Source organism: Dromiciops gliroides, chromosome 1, assembly GCF_019393635.1.
Source record: "Dromiciops gliroides isolate mDroGli1 chromosome 1, mDroGli1.pri, whole genome shotgun sequence".
Taxonomy (NCBI): Eukaryota; Metazoa; Chordata; class Mammalia; order Microbiotheria; family Microbiotheriidae; genus Dromiciops; species Dromiciops gliroides.
In genome coordinates this window covers 9,784,611-9,812,246 of record NC_057861.1, presented here as the reverse complement: position 1 = coordinate 9,812,246, position 27,636 = coordinate 9,784,611, and the positions used below count along the sequence as shown (strand labels likewise).

Genomic DNA, 27,636 nt, shown 5'->3' with positions numbered 1-27,636 from the left:
ACGTTTCCTTGCCAGGGTGGCACCTTTAATGACAATCTAGGGAACAGGCTGAACCCCACCCCCACCCCCAGACGTCTAGAGGAGCTTCCGTGGCAGGGACGACACAGTGAGCCGCCTTCTCAGCCCCACTGCACGTGGGGCTGCTGGGGCCACCCTCCAGGAGGTGGGGCCCGCAGGGATGGCGGCAGGTCCTGGATGGGCGGCCACCCGGGTGGGTACTGGAAGACCACGGGTTTGGTTGACAGCATGCTAGGAGAAAAGAAAAGAGAATGAGCCCGGAGCCTCGGACCCTGGGTCTGCTCCGTCCCCTAGGACACCCAGGCCCCATCCTGGAAGTCCTTCCCCCAGCCCCCCCCAACACCCCCAGCCCCTGGACCGAGCCAGACAAACCAGCCCTGCATCCGCCGGTCCATCCTTGCCCATTTTACACCCTCACACCTCCCTTGTCCAATCAGACTATGCGGGGCTCCTCTTTATCCACCCAACTAAAAGGCAGGGGCTGCCCCCACCCCCAAAACCCTTTCCCTGCTCAGCTCTCCTTCCCTTGGCAGCTGAAGAAACCAGAGGAGGAGGCAAAGTGTCCAGAAGACCCTCCCACTGTCCCCAGGACTAATCCCCAGGGAAACCTGGCCCCAGCTGGCTCTGGCTCCTTGGTGCCCGAGCCTGGGTGGGAGGGGCCCCCTAAGCCACCTGCTGAAAGCTCCTTCCCCTGGGTGGGGTGGGAGAAGAGGCCTCTGGCTCAGCTCTGTGGGCTTCTGGGTAAGTGGCCGCCTTGGGATCCCCTGGGAAAACCAGGAAGCTGGACCCCATTTCCTCAGCTCTTCCCCCACCACAGCCTCATGATTCCCATCCCGCAGATGAGGACATCCCCAGCTTTAAGGCTTTCAAAGCACTTTCTTCATAGCAACCTTGGGAAACAGGTAGGGAGTGAAAAATCTCTTCTTCCTTAGTTCACAGCCCAGGAAACTGAGCTCAGAGAAGGGAGGCCACTGGCCCAGGGTCACACAGCTAAGACGTCTGGGAGTGAGGCTCCTAACTAACTGCCCTGCCTCAGTCTCCCCATGTGTAAAAGAAGGGGGTAGGTTGGCTGATCTCCAAGGCCCAGAATATCTGTCCAGCCCAGTAAGGGCCCGGCTTCTCCCGCCGTCCCCCACTCCACGCCTGCTCCTCTCCCCACCTCCTCTCCAGGCTCTTCCTGCCGCAATTCAGGCTGAACGATGCGGGTTCTGCCGATCCAACATTAGGCTGTAAAGTGGTTTATGGGCATGATTTACGCAGCTGAAGAGGCTTCCCAGACTGTGCCTGGGGAGTGGAGCCGGGCTCCTGCCGAAGGAAGCTTCCCGGGGCTTCTCTACTCAGCCCACCGCCTGGGGAAGGGGCTACCGTCTGCAGGGGATCTGCTGAGCCCCCCCGACATCTGGAGAGGGGACAAGGTGGGAGCCCGGCAAGGGAGAAAGGGAAGCCTCCCCTCTCCGGCTCTTCTGCAGGAGGCAAGGGTTCGAGCTGTCTTTGTCTTCCTTTTTCAATGAAGCTGATGCTGGCTCAGTGCCCCCGGCCAAGGCTCAGCAGGCATTTAAACAGCCACCCGGCCCCTCCCGGGCTCCTGTGCCCATATCCCAAGGGCCGGGCCAGGGCATGGAATCACCACTCACAATGAAGGAGGCCTCGATATACTTCAGTTCTTGGATGGGCTCCAAGGCCGACTGCCGCACTGTGAATTCAGCTCCCTGGCAAGCAGTGGTTCTGGGGGTGTTCATCAAGCCTGGGGTGCGGGTGAGGGTGGGGTAGGAGGAGGGGGCACTAGAGCCGGGTGCCCTGATAAGGGGGGAAGGGGAGAGACACACAGACACTTGGGTCCAAGGAAGAGAGGCTGAGGAGGGGCCATTTTCAAGGTCAGGGGAGGTCATCCAGGACTAAAGCCTTTTAGAGGAATTGGGATCGGATCAGGAGGCTGGGGGAGGGCAGCAGAGACCCAGCTCTGCCACTCCCTGGCTCTGTAACCTCAGGCATTGTCCCTGCCTGTAAAATGAGGGGACGAGGCCCCTTGTCCCACATGTTCTAAAGCCTTTCCTGCGTCTAGAACTCTGTACTTGTACACATTGTCTTCTCTGAACCTCCCAAGTGCCCCCCCTGCCCATCCCCCGGCCACCCCCAGCCCCCCACCCCAGCCTTCAGGTCTGAGACCAGGAGGGCAGAAATGGTGGGGAGAGACAGAATGAGCAATAGGCAGGACAGAATCAACTCCCCAGTCAGATGGAGATCTAGCCCAAGTGAGGCTAACAGAAAGGAACATCAACTTAGGCAGAAAAGAAGAGGGAGATTAGGAGAGAGAAAGAAGAAATCTGAAGGACCAACCAAAGCAAGGTGAACGGGGGTTTGGACACACCACAAGGAATGTCACCTCCGGCAGTGGTCCTGTTCATTCATTAGAAAAATACTGAGGGGCATCTAGGTGGCACAGTGGATAAAGCACCAGCCCTGGATTCAGGAGGACCTGGGTTCAAATCTGACCTCAGACACTTGACACAAGTTGTGTGACCTTGGGAAAGTCACTTAACCCTCATTGCCCAGCAAAAAACAAAACAAAAACAAAAACAAAAGAAAAATGCCAACCTTGCTCCTATTAGTGTTGGGAAGAGGGGGAGGGGTGGGCAGATGGGGCAGGGGAGAGGACTCAATGACCAACTTCAATCATCCTGAGGCTTCAACAGGGTAACCCTAAGGGCTTGTGAACCCCTCCACTTCTAAGCCCATCCTGGTGCTAACAAACAGGCTTAAAACTCCCCTGTGCTCTCCACCCAAGGTAGGCTGGGGCTGGAGCCACTCAGCCCTGGAGCACCATGCCAACCCTCCCCCTCTGGGCAGGTGCACTGTGTCGTCAGTATAACACCTCAGGGAGGTGATCAGATGAGACCCATTCCCTATTTTATAGGAGAGGAAACTGAAGTCCAGAAAGGTCAAATACTTGTATAAAGTCACACAGCTCATTAGTGACAGCTCCAGGGCCCGGACCCTCAGCCCTGTGCTCATTCTGCTCTGAGGCCAAGGGCCTAGACATGCCTTCTAGGAGTTCTCCGCACACACACACCCCAATGCCAAGATTGAGGCTACCCCTTCCCCCACGCCCACTGCAGTACTGACAGAGAATATTGCCTGAGCCCTGTCAGAAGCAGCTACGGTGTAGTGTGGCCAGTTGTTATTGGGACCAGGAGGCAGGGCCAGAGTTCTCTAAATCAAGTAACACAACCTTTCTTGAGAACAGGAGAGCCCTGCCAATCCCTGAAAACACAGGCTGCATCAGAAACGAAACTGCAGGCAGGGCTGTGTTTGGGAGAGAAGGAGGAACAAAATGGTCAAGATTCCCAAGACACACATGGCATCTGTCATGAGAATGAGCCCCCACCGGAGAATGCCGGCTGGCGAGGAGCCAGCCCTCCCCATCACCATCTCTATCATCATCAAAGTAATAGCTTCCCACTCAGCAGTCCAGTTTTCTAAGATGGAACAGACCTTTAGAAACAGGAATTAATTCTGGTTTCCAGCCCCCTGGGGAGGCAGGCAAGGGAAGTGCTGGTGGCTGCCATTGGCAGCTGAGAAAATGGGGCACCTGGGGAAAAGTACCCAGATTGCTCAAGGTCAGGAGGCATGAGGGACTGGAGAAGAAACCCAGGAGCTCTCCACACCCAGAGGCTGCTCTTAATCGCAGCCATCCTGAAGAAAAAAAATACAGAAGACTGATCCTAAGATTCTGGACGTACGAGCTGAAAGAGGCCTCCCAGGTCACCTTGTCTAAGACGGTATACCTGAGACTTAGAGCTGCAAGGGACCTCAGAGGTCAGCTTGCCCAGACCCCTCATTGTACAAGGGCATGGAGGTGAAGGGCGTTGCCCAAGGTCACATGACTTATAAGTGGCAAAGTCAGGATTCGAATGCAGGGCTTTTGACTCAGCTGATTCCTTTCCTCCCTATTGAGAAGCCCTAGGTATTGATCCTTAACCAATAACATGAATAACGGAGGAAACTATAGATGTTTAGCCTGGGGAGGAAAAGAAGTAAGGGAGAAAAATAGCGTCTGCCCTCAGCTACCTGGGTGAGGACCAATGGGCAGTGGCTACAGGCAGGCAGACTGGGAAATAGTAAATGACGGCTTCAGGTCACTGGAGGCGCCTAGGCAGGAATTGGACGACCACTGCAGATATTCCCATGGGCCCTGACTGCCTGGACCATCCTCAGGGGCCCCTCCAGCCCCAAGGAGTCTCGGATTCAATAATGCTAAGTCCCTTCCCCTCCGAGAAGCTGCTGACTCTGTGCATAATCCCCATGCCCCTGTTGCCTTCTGGGTTGGAGCCCCTCGCATTAGGACGAGAGTGCTCAGGGCTCTCTCCCCAGGACTAGGGGCTGCCCAGGGAGGGGACCAGGGGAGCCTGGGGGCGTAAGGGGACGGTCGGGGTTGGGGTGTGCAAATAACTAGGCCCAGCCTTGCTCCAGACAGGCTCCACAAGCCCCCTCCATTCAAACAGGATCGTTTGTACCAGGACCTGGACAAAGCCTGGATTTCTGGGCATCTGGCCCCTTCCCCAGTCCCTCCTGCTCCTCTGGCCTCCAGAATCCCCTCCGGGGCCTTTATATAAGGGGGTGCTCCAGTCAGCTTAGGGGGACCACCTCGTCCCCTCCCTGCCTCACCCCTATCCCTTTAAGAACAGGGAGTCACCCATCCCTAGACTGGGCCTCACTCACTGAAACGAATCATGAATTTGGAGGCCAAGGACCTGAGTTCAAATCTCAGCTGCACAACCTGGTGCCTTGGGCTAGTCACTTAACCCTAAAGTCTATGTCTCCCACCTTAAAACAAAGGGCTGGACTAAATGACCGCCCAAGCCGGTCTCAGTAGAGAGGGCCTTGAAGAAGAGGCGTCCCCATCTGTTGTGCCGCTGGCCCCTAAGCACCATGGGACCTTTCCCTCTGACTGGTGGCTGGGATCTTCCCTGTGACAGCAGGGGCCATGTGACCTTTCAGCCTTGCACACAGTAAGCACTTAATAAATACTTCTTTCTTCGTTCACTTCCATCTCTAAATCTAGGTGTCCCAGGGAATAGAGCACTAGCCTTGGAATCAAAAGACCTGAGTTCAAATCCAGTATCAGACATTTAGTGGCTGTGTGGCCCTAAGGCAAGCCCTGTCTGTTTCCTCATCAGTAAAATGGGAATAATCACAGCATCTACCCTCCCATCCCCCAGGTTATTAGGAGGGTCCTTTGGTCCACACTAGATACTAAATCTGAACCCATGACCGTCAGCTTGTTTGTGAGGGGTCCCAAGCCCATTTTATGGTCCCAAGGGACAGAGGCCGGGATGAGGCATCATTGAGTACTGCTGGTACTGATTCGCAGAGATGAGGGCCAGGGCTGGGAGACCGGAGCCCAGAAACCCTGAGGGTGTCCCCCCCACCCAAGGGCATGGGTCTGCTGCCACAGCTTTCTGCCAGCACAACTGGCTTCCCAGCTCGGCTTCCCCTTACCCATAATTCACTTCAGCCTCCATTTCTCAGCCCCACACCATGGCACAGGGCTACGTGCAGGGGCCATCTGAGCAGGGGGCCTGATGGGAAGAGTTTGGTGCCTCCTTGGGGCTCATCGGATCCACCATCTGCCTTGGAAAGCATAACATGGAGAGCACCAGGACCTGACCCAAAAAGGCTGGGCCACTGGCACGAGAGGGCAAACAAAGCCAGGCCCAGGCCAGCCTGTGAGGGGCCATGCTGAGCCTGATCAGGGGCTCAAGCATCTTCACTGGGAAGCAGGGGAGGGGGCTGCCCCTGCTCTGGGTGGGTACCTGCTGCTCTGGGCAGAGCTCCGTCGCTTAGCCCGCTTCTCCAGCCAGTCTTCAATGCCACCCTCTGGCACCTCTACTATGTCCTGCTCTCTGGACAGTCTCTCCTCTGGGCGGGGGAAAGAGAGAAGGTAAGGTGAGTAGAGGCCTGTCCTTAGCCTGGTCCGGTGATCCTTCCATCCCAGAAGCCCCTGGCCCTTCCCCAAGAGCCAAGTTGGATGCCGCACCCCCAGAGACGTTTCTCGGGGCTCTTCTGCTCTGGGCACAGTGCCCGCTCCCATCCACCTGTGTGACCAGCTCTGTAACAGCCCTGGCACCAGGGCCTGGGCACCAGCCGCACCGCCGGGGAAGAAGGCCAGACACTCACTAGGAGGCTGGGTCTCTCTCTAAGACAGGCAGCCAGACTGCCCCCCTCCACCAGACAGAGTCCAGCCTCAATCCTGCTACTTGTGACTAGTAGGAAAGAATCCCCCTGCCCAGCAACAAGGAGGGGTCACCTGAGGAAGGAAAGTTGGAAGGGAACCCAGGGCCCACTGAGTCCAGCCCCCTTATCTGACAGGAAAGGAAACTGAGGCAGACAGAGGTCATACAGCCAATGTGTGGGGCGGGGTGCCTTCTGACTCTAGGTCCAGTAAACCTGTTGTCTGCCCCAGGATGCCTCTCTAGCTCTGTTCCATGGCCCTTGAGAGGTCAACACAAGGCTCCAGAGAGGAGATGGTGGGCAAGTCACTCCCCAATCTCTCCCACAGAAGAATGAAAGGTGAGAGGCTGTATGACAGTGAAGTTTGAGGGATTCGGAAACTGGCTGAGGGGCTGGACCTAGAGGAGTCACTGCTGGTCTGATGCCAGTTTGGGAAGGTATCCAGTGGGGGGCCGGGGATCTGCGCTGGGCCCTGCCACACTGGACCTTCTGATCAGCCATTTGGATTAAGGCTCCTCACTGATGCAGAAGACATCAGGCTGAGCCTGAAAGCCGACACCATGGAGGAGATCGGCTCCAAAGAACTGTGGCAGAACCAGTCACATCTGAAAGATCCGAGTCAGCAGCGCCCAAGACAAACCTCTGGGTCTGCATTCGAGACTTCCCGAGTACAGGACCTGGTGGCAGAGGGGCCTTGGAAAGGCAAGAAGGGACCCAGGGCATGGCTGCTGAAAGTCTAGAGTCTATGCTGCATTTGGCACCAGAGGGCTGGGCCAGGGCCAGTGGGGTCCTGGGGGGAAAAGAAGAGGGAGGGGGAGAGGGAGAAAGAGAGAGAAGAGAGAGGGGGAAGAGAAGAGGGGGGAAGCGGGGGAGGGGAGGGATGCAGAGTCTGGCTCTACAGCAGGCCAGGCCGGCACACAGCTAGCAGCTCTGGGAAGAAGCCGGAAGCACCACCCTCCCTCGTACCCTCCTGCCAGCTAAACACCATCTGGTTTCCAAAGGAAGGGAGAGTCATGGAAAGTTGGCGCTTCAAGTGGGCCTCTGAGATCCCCGGATGCCCACCACAGCCCCATTTTCTGGATCAGGAGGGCCGAGGCCGATCTGCCCCAGCTGGGACCCCAGCCGAGGCTTCTGGTGCCCCATGGGGAGGGGGTGCCTGCTACAGGAGACGACCCCCGGGGGTGAACGGGAGTCACAGGCTCAGCGGGTCCAGCCCATCCCTGGGGGTTACTGACCCCGTGGAGACCCGACACTCTTGAGGGCTCCTCCCCCACACAGTCACCCCAGCCTCCTCCACATGCACCATCCCAGCTGGATAATTCCTGGCATCCCCAGAAGGGAGGCCCTGGCTGCCCAGGACATGCCCAGCAGCAGCACCAAAGGTCTCTGGTGGCCTGGTTGGTTTTGGCCAGCAGGGGGAGCTATCACACTGCCCGCCCCTGGGCCGCTGGATTGGCCCGAGAGGGGCTTTGGCTGTTGCAGAGGGAGATGGGCAAGCTGACCCCTAGGGCCCCTCTCGTGGTCAGGCCCGCCGTCAGTCTTTTTGCCACCTGGGCCCAGGGCTCCTAGAGCCAGCAGGGCTGCCCCTCAGGGGCAAGGCCAACTCCCTATGGTGGGGAGCCAGCATTGCCTACATTTCCCACCTGGTGTGTGGGCAGGAGGAACAAATGGGTCTGAAGCACTTTGTAAACACGAAGGTCAGAAGCAGAGCCCATGCCCCCCCCAACCACCAAGGACCCCCAGCACCCTGTGCCAGGCTGCAGCTGGCCATGAAGATCCCCGAGGGGCCGATGCAGGAGGCGGCCGTGGTGTGAGGGGAGGTACGAGGGCAGAGGGGCAGCAGGCCTCATCTTTGTCCCCATCATGACAGCCACCCCACCGCCTTCTCTGGTCCCCTTGCCTCCAGCAGAAGCAGCAGGGCTCTACTCGAGTTTAGGGACCCGGGTTCAAGTCTGAGCTCCCAAGCTTCCCAGCCTGAGTGAGCCTGGGCACATCCCTTCACCCTTAGCCTCAGTTTCCCCTCCATAAAATGGGCATAACATGGCCACTTTCTCCTTCTCAGGGCGACAGTGAGGAAAGCTCCCAATGAGTCGTGATGGCTCCTAAAACGGGCGCTGTTGTTCCTGTCCCGCCCAGCCAACCTCCCTCCCCCCACCACACTCACCATGTACCTGGGCTGCCAGCTGCTCCAGGTCCCCCGATGTCATGTGCGAGAAGCGACAGTTGGAATCAAAGTCACACTGACCTACAACAGATGAGGAGAAACGGGGGCCCCTTAGGGAGGGATGGAGTGGGGGCCCCCAGGGGAGGAGAGAGCAGAGGCCCCAGGAGGCAGGAGGGGAGAGGGAGGGAGCAGAGCCCCCCAGGAGGCAGGAGGGGGGAGGGGCCCCTAGGAGGCAGATGGGGGCAGGGAGGAAGCAAGACCCCCCAGGAGGCAGGAGGGGGGAGGGAGGGAGCAGGGCCCCCCAGGAGGCAGATGGGGGAGGGAGGAAGCAGAGCCCCCCCAGGAGGCAGATGGGGGAGGGAGGGAATAGACATGAAGAGGACACCCCTGGGGACAGCAGTCTCTCTGAGAAGTCCGGTTTAAAAGCTGGACCGTGAACTTCGTGCCACTGAAGCCAGGGGCCTCCTGGGGTGCCAGGGGATGGGCCGGGAGGGAGGGGAGGGTGTCCTGGCCCACCAGCGCCCTGGGTCGGCGGCTCAGACTTCCACCCTGGCCTCCCCTCTAAGGGACTCTGGGACGAGTGTCCTCACCTGTCTCCAGAAACTTCCTGCAAGGCCTTTTGTTCTGCTCCTCCACCAGGATGGCTGCAGCATCTGTCCAGGGAAAGAAGGGGCCACGTTAGGAGGGGGCAGTGGGGGGGAAGGGGAGATGGGGGTCCCTGGAGGGGAGGGGCCCCCAGGGGGAGGGCCGGCTCTCAACTCAGGACGGGGGATGCCGGAGGAGCTGAGGCCCAGGGAGGCCAAGGTCCTGTCAGCTCTGCCCTGCCCAGACTCCACTTGGCCCCCTTGGCCCCATGCTAGCTGGGAATCGTGCAGAGGACGCACTCGGCACAGTGAGGGGACTCCACGCTATGGCCCCTGGGACAGACTAAGGCTCCCAGAAAACACCACCAGGGCCCTCAGAGCTCAGGGGTGTCCTGGGGGAGGAAGATCGGCCTCCTCCTTGGTGGGGAAGGTAGATACTCAGATTCTGGCTCAATATTAGGGCACAGTGGTGACCACTTAGAGCTGCCCAGGGTGGCATGGGCAGTCGTGGCCCCGTGCCTCAGGAAGTCCACAGGGGATGCTTGCCAGGGCAGGGCTAGGCCCAGAGGGCTGCCCAGGCCCCCTTGGGCTCTGTGGTGAGACTCTGTGACTCAGGGACCACCCCCAGGGTTCTCCTTGAGGTGGCCCGGGGCAGCAAGGGTCCTTGGTGCCCCCAAACTTGCTTCTGATGTCCCCCCATAAGGCTCTCTTCCCTCCTTTCTGCCTATGCAGATCCCATAAATCTCCAAGGCCAGACTTGGGGCCCCCAGGACCTTGGGCTGCTGCTCCCCAGTATTTCCTATGTATAATCTTCTCAGAAGGCCCAAAAGCCAAGGTCAGGGATGGCAGCTTCCACTTCTCAGACTCCGAGGCCCTGTCGCCAGGCCGGGCCAGGCCCAGGGCAGGACCTGGAGGCTCACACGGGCCAGGCCCAGGACAGGACTCTGTTCTTGAGATGCCCCTCTTTCTGCCAACTTCCCACTGCCAAGACAGGTGGTGACATCCCTCTAAGGGGGGGGGGGGGAGCTGCCCGTTCCCATCAGCGGCTCATCAGACAGGAGTCACCCCGCTGAAGTTGCTGCCCTCTCTGTTCGGGGGGTGGCGCGGCGGCTGCCTGTCTGTCACCCAGCAGGCCTTGGTGGAGGCAGGCTTGGCAGAGCCATCCCACCCAGCTGGCACCAGCAGATGCCAGCCTCTCCCAGGGGAGCATGTGTCTGCATAAGGCCAGGAACATACCAAGTGCGGCTGGGCATCTGACGTCCTTCCTTGCCCAGGCCTCCTCCTGACCCCTCACTCCCTCTACCACAGAGGCTCCCCAGCCTCATCTCCAGACTCTGGGCACTTTCTCTGGCTGTGCCCCCGCCGGGAATGCTCTTCCTCCTCCCCCTAATGCCTCTGCCTGCTCCCTGTCACGTACCCTGCAGCTGTTTGCTGCCTTCTTCCCCAAGGGCAGGGACCATCTCCTGCCCTTCTTTGTGCTCCCAGCACTTGGCACAAGCCTGCTGACTGGCAGAGCAGCCCCTCCGAATCTCTCCTGGGCTATGGCTCCAAACCGCTGAGGCAGGTGGGCTGGCGGCAGCAGCCCATGAGAACTAGGGAGTCCTTGTTCAGTTGTGCCCAGCTCTTCCTGACCCCCTGGACCAGACTGTCCGTGAGGTTTTCACTGGAGGGGTCTGCCATTTCCTTCTCCAGTGTATTAATGCAAACAGAAGTTAAGTGACTCACCCAAGGTTACACAGTATCTGAGGCCAGATCTGAACTCAGGTCTTCCTGACTCCAGTTCCAGCACCCTATCCACTGAGCAATATAGTTGGGTTTTGTTTGTTTGTTTGGTTGGTTTTGGCGGGGCAATGGGGATTAAGTGACTTGCCCAGGGTCACAGAGCTAGTAAGTGTCAAGTGTCTGAGGCCGGATTTGAACTCAGGTACTCCTGAATCCAGGGCCAGCACTCTATCCACTGCGCCACCTAACTGCCACAATATAGTTGCTTTTTAAGGCAAATGGAGGTCAAGTGACCTACCCAAGGTCACACAGCTAGTAAGTATCTAAGGCTGGATTTGAACTCTACTCAAGGAACCAGCTGGCTACCTCTAGTCGGGCCCAGGATTTATCTCAACTCCCTTTGCTAACATATCAGCTCCTCTCACCCATACCCACAGCCTGACCTAAAGCTCAGCTCTGGCCAGCTCACTAACTCAAACATGGAGCAGTGGTCAGAGAGGCCTTGAGGCCAGGCCTCACCGTCTGCCCTGTGCTGATGGGGACTGATTGGATTTCTTTGGGATGGGGAATCTCCCTCTACCAAAGAGGGTCGGTCATCATCCCCTTTTTCTAGAGCGATCTCTCGGTCTCTGCTCCCCTGCTCCCCTCTCCTTCCCTTGAGTTCTGCTCCCGGGCCTCCACACTTCACCAGCATGGAGTGTGGTTCCCTCGCCCATGCGCCTGGCATCACCCTGCCCCAAGAGCATGCCAACAGCTCCCTGTCCCTGAGGCATTCCCTTCCTGCTTCTAGCTCTGGGCTGCCTGGGATCCGGAGACCTCAGGCCCTGCCTGGGCTCCACACCATCTCCGCCAGCTCTTAAAAGCCCCCTCCCGGGACATTCTGGCCAAGTGACACGTGACCTCTCCCATTTGAGCGCCACCCTCCACACGGGTCAGGAGCCCCCGGGGGCTCTCGGTTTTCCCGGCCCCTCAGGCACATGGCAGCCTCATGGGCAGCAGGGCCAGGCTGCCGCCCATCTCCCCAGGACACCCACCTCGGAAGAGGTCGTACCAGACCTTCTTGGCCCGGAGATGCTGGACGCCATTTAGGTGCTTCTTCCGGTTGTGGAGATTGTCTTGGAAGGAGCGGTCACAATAATCACAGAAGTATCTCTTCCCCATGGTTCTGGGTAATCCCAGGGAGAGGCTGCTCAGGCCCTAAGGAAGGAGAAGAGACACCAGCTTCATTAAAGGCCTCTGGGCACAGCCACCTTTGGGTAGAACAACAGGGAAACTGAGGCATGAGAGTGAAGATCACTGGGCCCATGTCATTCTGGTCAGGCCTGGGAGAGGCCCCTCCCGTGTGTTTGACAGGCTCAGCCCTTGGTCTCCTAAGTAAGCCCCCCACTGCCCAGCACAGTCTGGGTCAGGACTTCCTTTCCAGCCTCCCCTCCAAGCATCCCAGGAGCTCCCCAAAGTGGTCCCAGGCCTGGACAGCCCCTCTGCACGCTCTCTTCATCTCATCCATCCAATCTACCTCCTCCTTCTCCTTCATAGCTCAGGGTCCCCCTCCCTCAGGAAGCTCTCCCTGATTCCCCCTTCTCTCCCTCCCACCCACCACCGGCAAGTGTCCTCATCTTCTTGGGCCACTCTCCCGGGACTCTTCCTTGACCTCCACCCTCCTTCCCCTGGATCAAGCGTATCTGGCTACCTGAACTTAAATATCCCCCCTCCCCCACCCCCAACACTTACTGGCTGGGTGACCCTGGGCAAGTCACTTCACCTCTTTCAGCCCCAGTTTCCCCATCTGGAAAATAGGGATAGCCACAGCAGGGGACTATAGCGGGTGTTCTGCAGACGCTGTGCAACACCAGCAACCACAATGCTCCTCACTGCCATATCCCGCCTCTCCAGGCCCAAGAAGACTATTCCCTGAATCTGGGCCTGTCCCTTTCTGCCCCCGCACATGCCCAGCACCGAACCAGAAGAGCCCAGAAAATCAGGAAGGGCTAAGGGAGGAGAACAAGAGACCTCGCTGGTTCACCAAACGTGGCCGCCAGACACAGGCACCCCTGGAAGACGCAAGCGGTAAATTTAGGCCCAACAAAAGAAGTCATGCTTTAGCCAGCAGGCTCAGGGAACAGAAGTGGGCCCGCTAAAAATATCAGTAGGTTCAAAAGCAGTTTAGTAGAACATAGGGATGAGAGGCCCATGATGGATTACTGAAGGCAGAGAGAATGTCGAGGGGCCCATCCATGCCTGACAGGCATGCCTGTGGTGGTCGCCTGTTGGAGACACACGGCCGGCCCAGCGGGGCAGCGCTCGGGCCCCATGCTCAAGCCCAACTCATATATCGGCTTCCCAGGAACAAAGCCTGGCCTACTGTGTGCACAGACAGCAAAAAGGCTGTCCCCAGGTGAGGAGGGGCACCAACGCCCTCTGCACCTCCTTGGGCAGCTACTGGCACCCCCAGCTGGAGACAAGATGGGGCCACCCGGTGCCCATCCTGCTGATGAGCTGAGGCCACTGCAGGAGGAACAATCCCTCGGCCGTCAGAGAGGTCAGTGGTGTCTGAGAAGGGGAGGGCCCTGGGGCCTGCATGGGATGCTTCACGGCTGCCTTTAGCCCAGTCTGGGTGCGCCTCCCTCCCGATGCCCCCCCCACCTCACAGAAGCACTCCCTCTCAGCCCTTTTCCACTCAGTATCCAGTGACATCCCTTTGCACATTACTTCCTTCCCTACCTAAACAGAGCCAACATTTCCTTTTCCTCCAGTACTCTCAGAGCAAACCTCCAGTAACTCTCCGCGGCCTATGGAACATGGTTCAAAGTCTCAGCTGAGCCCCGAGGGCTCTCCACAATCTGGCTCCCACCCCTGCCCACTGACTCTCTAAGCTAGGTGCGTGTATTAAAAATCTGGAGCCAATGTGCATACCCTTTGACCCAGTAATACCACGACCAGTCTGTATCCCAAAGAGACCATAGAAAAGGGAAAAGGACCCACACGTACAAAAATATTTATAGCAGCTCTTTTTGTGGTGGCAAAGAATTGGAAATCAAGGGAATGCCCATCAGTTGGGGAATGGCTGAACAAGCTGTGGTCTATGAATGGAATGGAATACTATTGTGCTGTAAAAAACAATGAGCAGGAGGAGTTCAGAGAAACCTGGAAGGACTTAAGTGGACTGATGCTGAGTGAAGTGAGCAGAACCAGGAGAACACTGTACACAGTAACAGCAACATTCTGTGATGATCAGCTGTGATAGACTTAGCTCTTCTCAGCAATACAATGGTCCAAGACAATTCCAAAGGACTCATGCTGGAAAATGTTCTCCACATGCAGAAAAAAGAACTGTGGATTCTGAATGCAGACTGAACCAGACTGTTTCTACTTTTTTTGTTTTTTCTTTTTTGAGGTTTTCCCCTTGTGTTCTGATTCTTCTTTCACAACATGACTAACACAGAAATATGTTTACTGTGATTGTATATATATAACCTACATCAGATTGCTTTCTATCTTGGAGAGGGGGGAAGAAAGGGAGGGTGAAAAATTTAGAACTCAATATCTTATAAAAAACAAATGTTGAAAACTATCTTTTTTTGTTTGTTTTGTTTTGTTTTTTGCAGGGCAATGAGGGTTAAGTGACTTGCCCAGGGTCACACAGCTAGTGAGTGTCAAGTGTCTGAGGCCGAATTTGAACTCAGGTCCTCCTGAATCCAGGACCAGTGCTCTATCCACTGTGCCACCTAGCTGCCCCCAAAAACTATCTTTACATGTACTTGGAAAATAATGAAATACTATTAAGATTGAAAAAAAAAATCTGGAGCCAAGAAGGCTAGTGACCCAAGACAGGAAAAGCTAGAAAAGGGCTTTCCATGTCCTCCCCCCCAAGCCCTTCCTCACAGCCAGACCCGTCTCCTCTGTGTCCTAGCAATCTGTGCTTGTCCCCCCCCACCCTTGCCCTTCTACCCAAGTCCCACCCATCCTTCACACAGGGCTTTCCAATGGGCCACCAATGTGGAAATGGGGCCTGATTTCCTGCGTGATCCCAAAGGGCAGGTGATGCAGGAGTCGATTTCGGCACCATGCTGACCATTTAGAGATGTCTCCAGACAGAACGGGCTGCCTTGGCATGCCCAGTAATGGTCCCTGGTCAGGGATGGGGGCCAGAGGATTTCAGGAGTAGGGCTAAATGACCACTGGGGTCCCTTCCAACTGAAGAACACTGACAACCACACTGAGCTTCCTCTTCCCCTTGTCTGAAGTCCCACAGGACTCACTCACTCAGGTATTTACTCATCCCCTTCCTTCCTCACACCAATGAGAGTTTTGGTTTTGTCAGCCTTGTTCCCCACCCCAGGGGGTGGGGACGGTGTCATCTACCCACAGCCCCACCAGCATCTAGCACAGCTCAGGAAGCACACGGCCTTCTCTCTACACCCAGTGGCAAGCCCTCCATCCGCAGTGCCCCCAGACGGACTAGGCTCGCTGGTGACATCAGTCGGGAAGTGCCCTGGGCCTCATCTGGGGAAAACCGAGGCGAACCTTTGGAGGCTTTGATGCTGTTCCTTACCAGGCAGAGAGAGACAACCAAGACATTAAAGCCTACAATGGGGCCAGGAGGAGACAGCCATTCAAAATGCAAACATATAAAACCTCTCCCCTTTATTGCTGCAAAGCCCCATCCCAGACACTGGGACTTGAGTTATTAAATTTGGCAGCACGAATCCAGCCGTCTTGCCAATAAACTTATTAGAATTGAATTGAAATTGTAAAAGATGAACATTTAACAGTTGAGTGCTCAGCCGAGCCGTTCACAGGGGCTCCTGGCGCTCATCAGAAGCAGCACGGCGAAGGGGGTGTCCCTCCCGGGGCTCTGGTCACACAGCCCATCAAGCACCATGAATGAGGTACAGCTGTCAGGAGGAGAGGAGCCAAGGACTCCAAACTTAATGGCGACAGCAGAGTGGACATCCTCTCAGATGACTTACAGCCAACTGCGAGTCCCCACTCTGGCACCTGAGCTGGAAGGTGGCTCCCTATCCTCTGCACTCTGCTCAGGTCTGCACTGGGGCTTCTGACCAGACTTGATAGGCACCCAGCTACATGGGGCAGGGTAAAGTGGGCCCACAATTCTGTTCATGTCCTCACACCCATCAGTTCCTGAGGCAGGCCTAGGAGCGATTCAGAGTGGCCAGCTCTGGTCAGCTCCCAGCAGCTACCGCGTCACCCACCAAAGACTGACGGCCCCGAGCACCGCAGGCAGGTCACAGAGACCTGGCCAGGTTGGGTCACTGCACCCGTGTTCCTCCCAGGGCCCCATGTTCCTCCCTGATGCTCTATTTGTCTGGAACAATCTGCTCAGTTTGGGCTCCGGCCCCCTTCCAGGCTGTTCCTGAGAAACAGGTCAAGCACTGGGGCCCTAAGCATCAAGGTCACCTCGTAATATGTGGTTATAGCCTGGGTGTGGATGCGAAGCCAGGGAATGAGATGACAGACGTCCTGATGGAGCAGGTCCTCGCTGAAATGCCCACTGGGCAATGTACCCAAGGTCCTGCCAATCACTCACTCACTCACTCAATCAGCATTTATTAAGCACTGTCAAGGTACTAGCTGCTACCACTAGGACAATAACTACTACTACTGCCACCACCACCACTAGAGCTAGCTACTATTTACACAGCTCTGTAAGGCTCACACAGCATTTTACGATTATGATCTCATTGGATTCTCACAAAGAAATGGGTGCTATTATTAGCCCCACTTTACAGCTGAGGAAACTGAGGCAAGTAGTGATGAAGTGACTTGCCCAAGGTCATCCAACCAAGCAGGCTTCAAACCCGAGCTCGAGAAAGGCTCCTCCAGGCCAGGACCCGCTTCTGCATTTCAGCATGGGCCTGACACCCTTCGGCAGGCCTTCTGAAACACACCCAGGCCGAGACGGAGGGAGACAGTCCTGCTTCTGGGTCAGGGATATAGTCTGTCTGGGGCCTTCCTCATCCCTCACCCCGCCAAGCTCTGGCCCCACCCTCTAGAGTGGGCCCCAGAAGATGCCTCTGAGAAGCTGGAGGGTGAGGAGGGGCCGCATGCCTGAAGGGGCGGCTAGTGCTGACGCTTGTGATCACCACGCGTGTGTGTTTGCACACTAGTCTGCCCCTCCTCCGGACCTCCTGAGGGCACGTGGCTTTGGCTCAGGGTATTTCCCTATTAAATGCCCTGGGCTTGTGGCAAAGGGCTCTAGCATCCGTTATAGGGGCACCAAGAGCAGGGCTCCAGCTCTGGCCATTTTTGACCACGCTGGGCAAGGAAGAGACCCAGCCAAAGACCCACCTCCCTCAGGAGGCAGCAGCCTCAGAGAGGCTCCATGTGGGAGGGCAAGGACAGACAGAAGGCCAGCCTGCCTGGCCTGTGACCCCAGTGTGGCTCATTCTTTACCCCTCATTCCACCACAGCGCACTAGCCTCTTCTGGGAACACGCTGGACAGCGACAAGGGCGCTGAGGCCTGGGCAGGACACAGCCACCGGCCCTGGGACTGGACAGGCCAGGGGCGACACCTCTTCTGAGGATCACTGAGTCTTCATGGAAGCAGCCCTTGAGGATACACTCCATGGGGTTACCTGCCCAGAGTGGGCGGGGAGATCTGCCCTCCCTTTGGGGTCCTGGGCCTATTTCTGTCATCAGGTTGCAAGCTAGCCAATACCTGCTCTGAAACCTGGTGATGCAGTGGAGAAAGCACTGGGCCTGAGTTCAGATTTTACCTCAGGCACATCCTAGCTGTCTGACTCTGGAAAGTCACTTAACTTTGCCCCAGCTTCCTTGTCTGTAAAATGGTGACAACGGTACTTCCCTCCCAGGGTTGTTGTGAAAACCAAATGAGATATTTTTGAAGCACTTAGCGCAGTGCCTTGCATACAGTAGGTGTTTAATAAACGCTTGTTTCCTTCCTTCCTTGGGAGACACAAGCCCATTAGAACTGGGCTTCTTAAACTTCTTCCACTCACCATCCCTTTCCACTCAAGAATTTTTTTTTTTGGTGGGGCAATGAGGGTTAAGTGACTTGCCCAGGGTCACACAGCTAGTAAGTGTCAAGTGTCTGAAGCTGGATTTGAACTCAGGTCCTCCTTAATCCAGGGCCAGTGCGTTGTCTATTGCACCACCTAGCTGCCCTCACCCAAGAAATTTTTATGCCACCCTGGGCATATAGGTATAAAAATTAGGTCCACATAACCTCTGGCTGTTGCCAAATTGTTCACGACCCCCACATTCAGTTACACGACCCAGCACCTCTTAGCACTTGTCAACTCCACAAGTACTTATTTATTAAATGCCTACTGTGTGCCCCCCACATAGTGAGCGCTTAATAAGTAACTGCTTGTGGATTTGTACCTACCTGGCTCTGGCCCTTACAGATTTGGGCAAGCCACACCCCCCACCTCTTAAGAAAACACCTTGGTCTCATCAAGAGCTACAGACACAGAGCTCACGTTAGAGACCAGGAAGCTTTGGGATGGAGGAGAGATTGAATAACAGGACACTGACTTCCTTCTTTCCCAACAGTTCCAGCGTCTCCCCCACCTGCTCCCCCCCGCCCCAATACATTTGCCTTGTCCTCTAGCTGGCTAAAAATAAACAGCATCGCCAGTTCTGGCGCGGGGACCAGGAATCCCACTTTAATTACCCAGGCTTCTCAGCCCCAGAAATGGACTATTCTGCTGATGCCTCTTTCTTCCAATGACCTTCTCTCTAAGCAGGAGGGAACTGTGGGCAGCCAGGGATGCAGAATCCCAGAGCGGGTCACTGCCCCAGACCCTTCGACCCAGATTGGAGCCCCTGAGGATGCTCCGTTGAAGGGTATGGCTGGTCATGTTCTCAGGAACTCCAAAAGGTCAGAGAGGTCCCCAAAACAAGACGGTTGAGGTAGGGAGTCCTACATTTGGAGTCTTGAGAGGCTGGGAGAGCCTCAGCTGTCTGATCTGGAAAATGGGGATCATACCTGTGGGTTTAGTTCAGTATGTTTCTGGAAACATCAAATGAAATAATGTGAGGCCAGCTTTTTAACTATTTGTGACTGGGCAACTATGTGGTGCAGTAGATAAAGCACTGGTCCTGGATTCAGGAGGACCTGAGTTCAAATCTGGCCTCAGACACTTGACACTAGCTGTGTGACCCTGGACAAGTCACTTAACCCTCATTGCCCTCCCCCCTCCCAAAATTTAATTATTTGTGGCTGTCGCTAATTTGCCCGTGAGATCTCACACAAGTCACTTCTCTGGGGCCAGTGCCGCCTCATTTGTAACACTCAAGGATTTAAAAAGAACAGGGATTCTTGCCCTGGGGCCTGTGAACTTCTTTTCCAGTTGATTTCGATAGCTCAACTACAATAGAACAGGTTTCTTTTGGAATCCTTTTAACCATTTAAACACATGATGCTGAGGAAGGGTCCCTGGGCATCCTCAGTCTGACCGTCTGAGGGGTCTGGGGCACATTTAAGAGCCCATGGTCTCAGAGGACCCAAGGCCCCTAGCAGGGCCAATGTGCTATGCTCACTGCTGCTCTTACTGTCCCCGCCGTGGCTCTGGCTCTATCATCCATGCATTTATCTCATTTCTCCTTGAGCTAGATTCCATTTTGGGTTTGTTGTGTGTCTTTGGGTAAAGAGCTCTCTAAGCCTGCTCCCCACTGTGTGAAGAAACAGATGGCAGACTGAAGAACAGAGAGGTCGAGGGACTTGTCCAAAGACACACAGGATACATCTGACTCAGGCCAACCTCTTGTAAACAAAAACCGCAGGCTAACAGCAGACTCTGCTCAGAGCCTCATGAAGAGGAAAGGGCTAAAGTAAGTTCTGTACCTCCTAGAGAGGGAAGTGGGGGAAAGTACTGGCCCCTCACCCCGCTGGGCTCAGGGCTCAGGCAGGCTGTCGTCCACAGAGCCTTGGTTCTGAGAACAATGATTAAAAGCATCAGCCCAAGTATCTGGCGTGGCCCCAAAAAACTTCTAGACAAGGAAAGGAGTAAGAGACCCCGGGTAGATTCCCTGCTCAGACCCTGTGTGATGTGATATGATAATGTGTGTGTGTGTGTGTGTGTGTGTGTGTGTGTGTGTGTGTGTGAGAGAGAGAGAGAGAGAGAGAGAGAGAGAGAGAGAGAGAGAGAGAGAGAGAGAGAGAGAGAGAGAGTGTACACTAGAGGAGCAACCAGGTGGCACAGTAGATAAAGAACCAGCCTTGTATTCAGAAGGACCTGAGTTCAAATCCGGCCTCAGACACTTGACACTTACTAGCTGTGTGACCCTGGGCAAGTCACTTAACTCTCATTGCCCCACAAAAAAAAGAAAGAAAGAAAGAACACCAGAGTATAACTCAAGAGGCTTGGGTTCGAGTCTTGGGCTCTGCCACTAACTGAGAGCTTGGGGAAATCACTTCCTCTCTCTACAGACCTCAGTTTCCCCATCTTGAACAGGAGGCCCATATATGGCATCATCTCTCAAATTCCTCCCCTATTTAAATTGGGATGATTCGCTATGGTCTTCTGCGGGAAGCGATGTGTAACAAGGCCCACTTTTACGGGGGCAGAAAAAGTGAGTCATCGCTCCCCACACTGCAGCGGAGATGACCTTGGCTTGGCTGTTCGTTACGTGCGGAGCATGGAGGAGGCAGACTAGATTAGAAGGTGACTTCTAGCCTCCCTCTCTCAAGACCGTGAACTAAGTCCTACAGAAAGGCAAATTATTCGTCAGCATGACTGCTGTTCAGAGCATAGCAAGAAGGGCCTCTGTGGTAGACTAGAGAGAGAGCAGGATTTAGAAAGAAGGCTAGGGTTCAAATCCTGCCCCAGACACTTGCTAACTATGTGACATGAGCAAGTCACTTTTCTTCCCTGGGTCTCACTTTCCTTGTCTGTAAAATGGGAGGATTGGACTCCATGACTTGGTGGTGCCTATTAACTAAAGCTAATAGGATTTGTGATGCCATGACCCCCACAGGGACTGGACCCTTTGTGTTGTGGCTCAGGGAGGGCCCGGACAAGAAGGGCAAAGGATGGACCTGGAATGGCACTGTTGGAGGGAACTTCCAAATGGATGCGATGACAACTCCACTGGAGTATTTCTGCTCTTTATTATCACTGTCATCAACATTTGAGTCTAGGAACATTCAAAGATTTGAATGGGGAGAAAACTGGAAAGCTCCTTTGTAAAATGAGCTGGAACAAGAAATGGCAAAACCACACCAGTATCTTTGCCAAGAAAACCCCAAAGTGGGTCATGCACGACTAGCTGACTGATTAAACAACAACACCAAGGTACAGACCAACATCCCACACTGTATACCAAGATGAGGTCAAAATGGTACGTGATTTAGACATGAAGAATATTCTCATAAGCAAATCAGGGGAGCAAAGAATAGTTTACCTATCAGATCTATGAATAAGGGAAGAGTCTGTGACCAAACAAGAGATAGAGAGCATTATGAGATGTAAAATAGATAACTCTGATCACATGAAATCAGAAAGTCTTTGCACAAACAAAAGCAATGCAGCCAAGATTAGAAAGAAAGCAGAAAACTTGGGGGGGGGGAATGTACAGTAAGTTTCTCTGATAAAGGTCTCATTTATAAAATATATAGAGAACTGAGTAAAATGTATAAGAAATAAGTCATTCCCCAATTGATAAATGGTCAAATGATATGAATAGGTAGTTTTCAAATGAAGAAATCAAAGCTATCTATAATCATATGAAAAAATGCTTTAAATCACTATTGATTAGAGAAATGAAAATTAAAACAACTGAGGTACCACCTCGCATCTATCAAATTGACTAATATGATAAAAAGGGAAAATGGCAAATGTTGGAAGGCATGGGAAAAAATTGGGACACTGATGCACTATTGGTAGAGTTGTGAACTGATCCAACCATTCTGGAGAACAATTCGGAATTATGCCCAAAGGGCTAAAAACTGTGCATGCCTTTTGACGCAATAATACCACTACTAGATCTGTATACCAAAAAAAAATTTTTTTTAAAAAGGAAAAGGACTTCTGTATACAAAAACATTTATAGCCACTCTTTTTGTGATGGCAAATAATTGGAAATTGAGGGGATGCCCATCAGTTAGGGAATGGCTGGAAAGTTATGATATGTGACTGTGATCGAATATTATTGTGCTATAAGAAATGGCAACCAGGATGCTTTCAGAAAAAAACAGGAAAGACTTACATGAACTGATGCAAAGTGAAATGAGCAGAACCAAAAGAACATTGTACACAGTAACAGCAATATTGTAAGAAAGCTCAATTGTGAAAGATTCAGCTATTCTCAGCAATATAATGATCCAAGACAATTACAAAGGACTCATGGTAGAAAATGCTCTCCATCTCCAGAGAGATAAATGGTGGAGTCTAAATACGGATTGAAGAATATTTTTTTTAAACTTACTTTATTTTTCTTGGGGTTTTTTCTTTTTTGGTCTGTTTTCTTTCACAACATGACTAATATGGAAATGTTTTGCATAACTGCACATGTGTAACCTATATGCTTGCCATCTCAGGGAGAGGGGAGGGAGAGAATTTGGAACTCAAAATTAAAAAAAAAAAGAATGTTAAAAATGTTGTACCTGGAACTGGAGAAAAAAAGTAAAAAGGATCTGAGTGGGGGTCTTTTGGCTGGAAGTGAAGAATTCTTCCCACCCCACACCCACCTCTACCCCTCCTAGCTTGCTTCAGGCCTCTGCAGGATGCAAAAGTGTGCCGAAGACCAAAGAGGAAGGGGCCTATGAAATGGCTGCACAGACACGGGAAGGTTTAGAACTAGACTTGGGATTTCATTACTGTAGATTTCCCAGGTGGAAATACTCCGTCCATGTGGGCAGGTTAGCATCCTTTTTGCAATTGACCAGCTTGGAGAGTTGCCAGAGGCACAGAAAGGTGAGGCTTTGCCATGGGCGGGACTTGGGCCCAAGACACATTTATAGAATCTCAGAGCTAAAAGGAACTTTAGAAATCACAGCTGTTCCAACTGAATAGGACCAGAGACCCTCTTTAAACAGTCAAAGAAACTGAGGTGCCAAGGGGGAATCCAGACCCAGGCCAAGCCTAGAGGCTGCTTCCTAGGCTGGGAATGTGCTCTCCAACCCTCCCAGCCCCTTCACTTGTCTGCTCCTCCCAGAAGCCCCCTTCTCAGCCTGCTTTGTAACCAGGACACCTCGTGTTGTACTTGACTGTCTGCTCGGCATCCACTTGGGTCAGCTGGCTTGGGGTCTTATAATGGGGTCATGGGAATTAGAGCTGGAAGGGCCCTCATCTAGGCCATCGGTTCTCCAACTTTTGGTCTCAGGATCCCCTCCCACTCTTAAAAATGACTGACGGGGCAGCTAGATAGAACAGTGGACAAGGCACCAGCCCTGGATTCAGGAGGACCCTAGTTCAAATCCAGCCTCAGTCACTTGACCCTTACAAGCTGTGTGACCTTGGGCGAGTCACTTGACCCCAATTACCTCCCCCCCCCAAAAAAAAGTACTGACGACTCCCTCCACCCAAAGAGCTTTGGTCTCTATGTGTTCTATTGATATTTATCCTATTAGAAATGAAAACCTATAAATTAAAAAAAATATTTAATTCTCTAAAAATAACCAGGATAAATAACTGTTAACATAATGTATTTTTGGTTTTTGTGGGGCAATGAAGGTTAAGTGACTTGCCCAGGGTAACACAGCTAGTAAGTGCCAAGTGGCTGAGGCCAGATTTGAACTCAGGTCCTCCTGAATCCTGAGCCGGTACTTTATCCACTGCACTGCCTAGCTGGCCCCAACATAATGTATTTTTAATGGCAACACCTATATTTGACCCGAAATAATTCAGCAGGAAGAGTGGCATTGTTGTACATCATTTTGACAACTCTCCTTAATATCCGGCTTACCAGGAGACAGCTGGACTCTCCTATCTATATGTATGTCTACATTCAACCTGTTGTGACTCATTGTTCTGGCTGAAGTCTACGAAGAAATGCTGGCCTCAGAGAGATGAGTAGGAGGCAAGTGGGGGGGGGGGCAATGAAGTCATAGAATCATAATGAAAACCATTCTGACCTTGTGGGCTCCCTTGAAAGGGTCTCAGGGGTATGGGGGCCCCATGTTGGGAACCACTGATCTAGGACGACCCCTTCATTTCACAAAGAAGGGAAATGAAGCCCAGTGGGGGGATGTGCCCTGACCAAGGTCACGGAGGCAGCAGGCAGTAAAGCCACCAGGGTTATTTGGAGAATAAACCGAAGCCTGACAAGCAGAAGTGACTTGGCCAAGGTCACACAGGCGACAAGTAACAGAGCTGCCTACAATTCAGCAGCCCTCCCCAGCACCCATGCTAGTTCTGTAACTAGTTCCAGATTCCTTATTCCCCTCCTTAAAGGGGCAGAAACCTTGTCTTAGTTCCTATTTGTAGCTAGCCCTGCGCCCTGGCCCAGGGCTCTGAATACAACAGGAACTTAATCAATGTTTGTTGCTGTTTTGGAGAATCACGTCCAGTTTTGAGCAGAGTATTTGGGGATGGGTGGATTCTGATGAGCCAGCATGAAGAAGAGGGGCAGGAGGTTCCTGGGAGCCGGTCACTTTGCCTTGCAAGCGTCTGAAGGCCATCTTGGGGCCAAAGAATTGGCTTCATTCTGCTTAGCCTCAGAGGCAGAAGAAGACATGATGGGTGGTCCAACAAAGGCAGGGCCCCCTGGGGTCAGGGAGTCACCCCTTCCTTAACCTGGAAGGTGCTCAAGACCTGCTGGCTGTGGTTGTTCTCATGAGCCCCCGACCCTGCCCCCACCCCCACCCCCGTCTAATCCAATTTCCTCATTTCACAGATAAGGAAATTAAGGGTAGAGGAGGGAAGTGACTTGGCTACTAAAGCTCTCAGGTGGGATCTGAATCAGGTCTTTGGAGAAGAAGGGGCCAGCCACCCCCACCCACTGCCTCATACAGGCCAGGCACATCAGAGACCCCATTACCATCCTGACCACCACAATCCCCCCACACCCTAATGGAGACAGCCCCAGGACCCTGAACCCTAGGGAACAGCTGGGCTTCCAGCCCAGCGTCCCCAGCCAGCATCCTGCAAAACACTGAGGGAGATAAAGCCTGGACCTGTTCCCGAAGCCACAGTGGCTAAAGACCCTGGGCAGAAGGCTTTTGCCACAAAGCGCCTGGTGTTGTCATATGGGCCAACATCAGAAACGGATACAATTTTACCAGAGATGACATCAAGGAAGAGGCATCACCCTCTGCCTTGCCCCTGCCCCTAAGCACCCTGGGACCTTTCCCTCTAACTTGTAGCTGAAGCCTTTTCTATGAGTTATGGTCCTCATTAGGATGGGAGCTCCTGGAGAGCCCGGAATGTCTTATTTGTACCCCTTCCCTTAGCACAGTAAGCACTTAATAAGCCCTTCCTTCCTGACTCCCAGTACAGCACCCTATTCAGTATTGGGGAGTGGGAGTGTAGGAGAGGGAATTGCAGTGTGGTGATGGGTCGTACTGTATGGCTGCTGAGGTCCTGGCCAAACCTGACTTGGAATCCATGGTTCTTTGCACTAGAACTCACTGCTTCCCTTCCAGACTAAGCCCCTCGTTTTGTCAGAGTGCTACCTCCGGATTCAAATCCTGCCCTCAGACCTCGGGCGCTTACTAGCCCTGGGCTATTCCCTCCACCTATCCCGGTCTCAGTTTTCCCAGCTATAAAATGGAGCCACAATAATCAACCTTCTAGGGCTGTTGTGAGGATGAAAGATCGTTCATGGGGAAGAAGGCTTTGTAAACATGGAAGACTTATAGGAACAACAGCTGTTACTACCATGAGTCATCTAAAGCAGCGTGTAGACGTCCACACAAGTATCTTCCCAGGGATGCCCCAGGTCTTGAAAAACCAAAAGCTTCAAAGGATTCGAGTTGTGAGTGACCCAAAGGGCAATGGAGGCTCCCATGACGTAAAGACCTTTGAGAAGTGACTTGAGAAAGAGCATCCAGAAGATACGGAACCATGGGGGTGGGGGGAACTTGCCCCTAGAGGAAGGAATCACAAATGGATTTGTGCCTCCTGGGAGGGCGTGAGGATCCGCCCTGAAGAGGGAGGGCAGGAGAGGGATGTGATTCGCCCTTGGGCCTCCCCTTCTGCTTCTGTGAAGCACCAGAGCAGAAAAGACTCACTGGGCCCAGATTTAGAGCCAGAAGGGCCTTCAAAGCACATCCAGGCCGAGTGTCTTTTTACAGAAGAGGAAACTGAGGCCCAGGGAGGTTAAATCATTTCACCTGAGGGAGTGAGAGGCAGAGCCTGGATTCACACCCAAGCCCAGGACTGATGTGAGCCCAGCACATCAGGAATGAGGTTAGGATGGGATGGGATGTGAAGCCATGATAACTGGACCCCGGGAGCTAACTGGATCACCAGGGGAACAGAGAGCAGAGGCCAAGGACAGCCCCTTGGGGATCAGGAAAGGTATGACCTGAGGGCAAAGGGAGGTCAAAGCCAGTCAGAGGAGCACCAAAGCTGAGGGAGGATGGAAAGCAGAGGGAAAGGGAGGACTGAGTGCTCCCCAGATCACTGGTGGCAGCTGGAGAGAGTATTTTCAGCCAGGCAGAGGCAGAAGGCTTCAGAAGGCAGTGGGTGGGGAGGAAGAAGAGGCAACCGGGCAGATGGATCTTTCTAGGGGCTTGTTGGGGAGATGGGGGAGTCATCTCTAGGGGGCCTGACAATGCTCAAAAAACCAGGAAGTCTGAAAGAAGGGCCAGGGTATGGGGGAAGATGATGAATTTGAGATAGCTATGGGCCATCCAGAGAGAGAGAGAGAGAGAGAGAGGAGAGAGAAGAGAGAGAAGGGGGAAGGGGGAAAGAGAGAGATAGAAAAAGAGAGAGGCGGGGAGGAGGAGGGAAAGAGAGAAAGGGGGGTGGGGAAGAGAGAGAGAGATGTCCAACAGAGATACAAGAACTCAGGAGAGAGGTGTGTATGTGTGTGTGCGTGCGTGTGTATAAGTGTATATATATATATATATATATATGTATATATGTGTATATATATATGTATATGTATATATATGTGTATATATGTATATATATAAGCATAGATATGGACGTCAATATGGGTATAGACACAGACTGGTAGAGATGGAAGTAGAGACAGAAATGGATAGAATCAGACTTGGAGCTCAGAAGCCATCATTTTATAGAAAAGGAAACCGAGGGCCAGAGAGGGGAAGCGAATTTTCCGGTTAAGTTTCAAAGCACAGATTGGAACCCTGATCCTCTGACTCCAGAGCCAGCTGCTCAGCAGGGTCTGGAAGAGCAGAGTTTGAATCTCACCTCTGACACTTCCTAACTGTGTTAACCCTGGTCGAGTCAACTAGCCCCGTGTAATCGCCTCCGTCAGTGTCCCTGGATGGGGCGTGTCAACAACCGACTGCCTTTCTGGTCCTTCTGCCTAAGCCCTCGCAGGTCACCCTGTGATGTCATTTCCCGTTGGAAAGTAAGCTCCAAGAGAGCAGGCCCGGTCTTTGCTTCTGTTATTTGTATCCCCCGCGCTCGATACCCAGTGGGCGCTTAAGGAGTCGATTTTTTGGTCATTTATTCATCCCTAGTCCTTTCTGTGCCTCAGTTTGCCCCTCGCTAGATGGACCTCAGGCGCTCTGCCGCCTTTAAAGCGTCGCTTGTGACGGTCGGTAGTAGGGGGCCCAAGCTCCCGTCTTACCTCCCTGCCCCGAGGGCGTTCAGGCTTCCGCTCCAGACGCTCCGGGAGCGCGTCTCCCCTCCAGTGCGATGGTTTGCTCCGCGTTCCAGCCCAGGACCCGCCAGGACGAGCCCAAGTGCCCACTGGAGCAGGGGAAGGGAATATCAACTCTCCCGTCGCGCGCCCTCGCGTCAGTACCTTTACCTGGTGTCGCCGTCCCGCCCACTCCTCGCGCGGTGCTCTCT

General features: G+C 53.8%; 1 protein-coding gene across 1 annotated transcript; it reads right to left on the bottom strand.

Annotated features, from left to right (window-relative positions):
- ZMAT5 (zinc finger matrin-type 5) lies at nucleotides 1-27,636 on the bottom strand. Its single transcript, XM_043979754.1, has 6 exons — nucleotides 27,413-27,636; nucleotides 11,754-11,916; nucleotides 9,004-9,066; nucleotides 8,414-8,494; nucleotides 5,832-5,937; nucleotides 1-249 (listed from the first exon to the last, which is right to left on the bottom strand). Exons 2-6 carry the CDS (start codon nucleotides 11,878-11,880, stop codon nucleotides 120-122), a joined length of 507 nt encoding a protein of 168 aa, XP_043835689.1. The 5' UTR covers nucleotides 11,881-11,916; nucleotides 27,413-27,636; the 3' UTR covers nucleotides 1-119.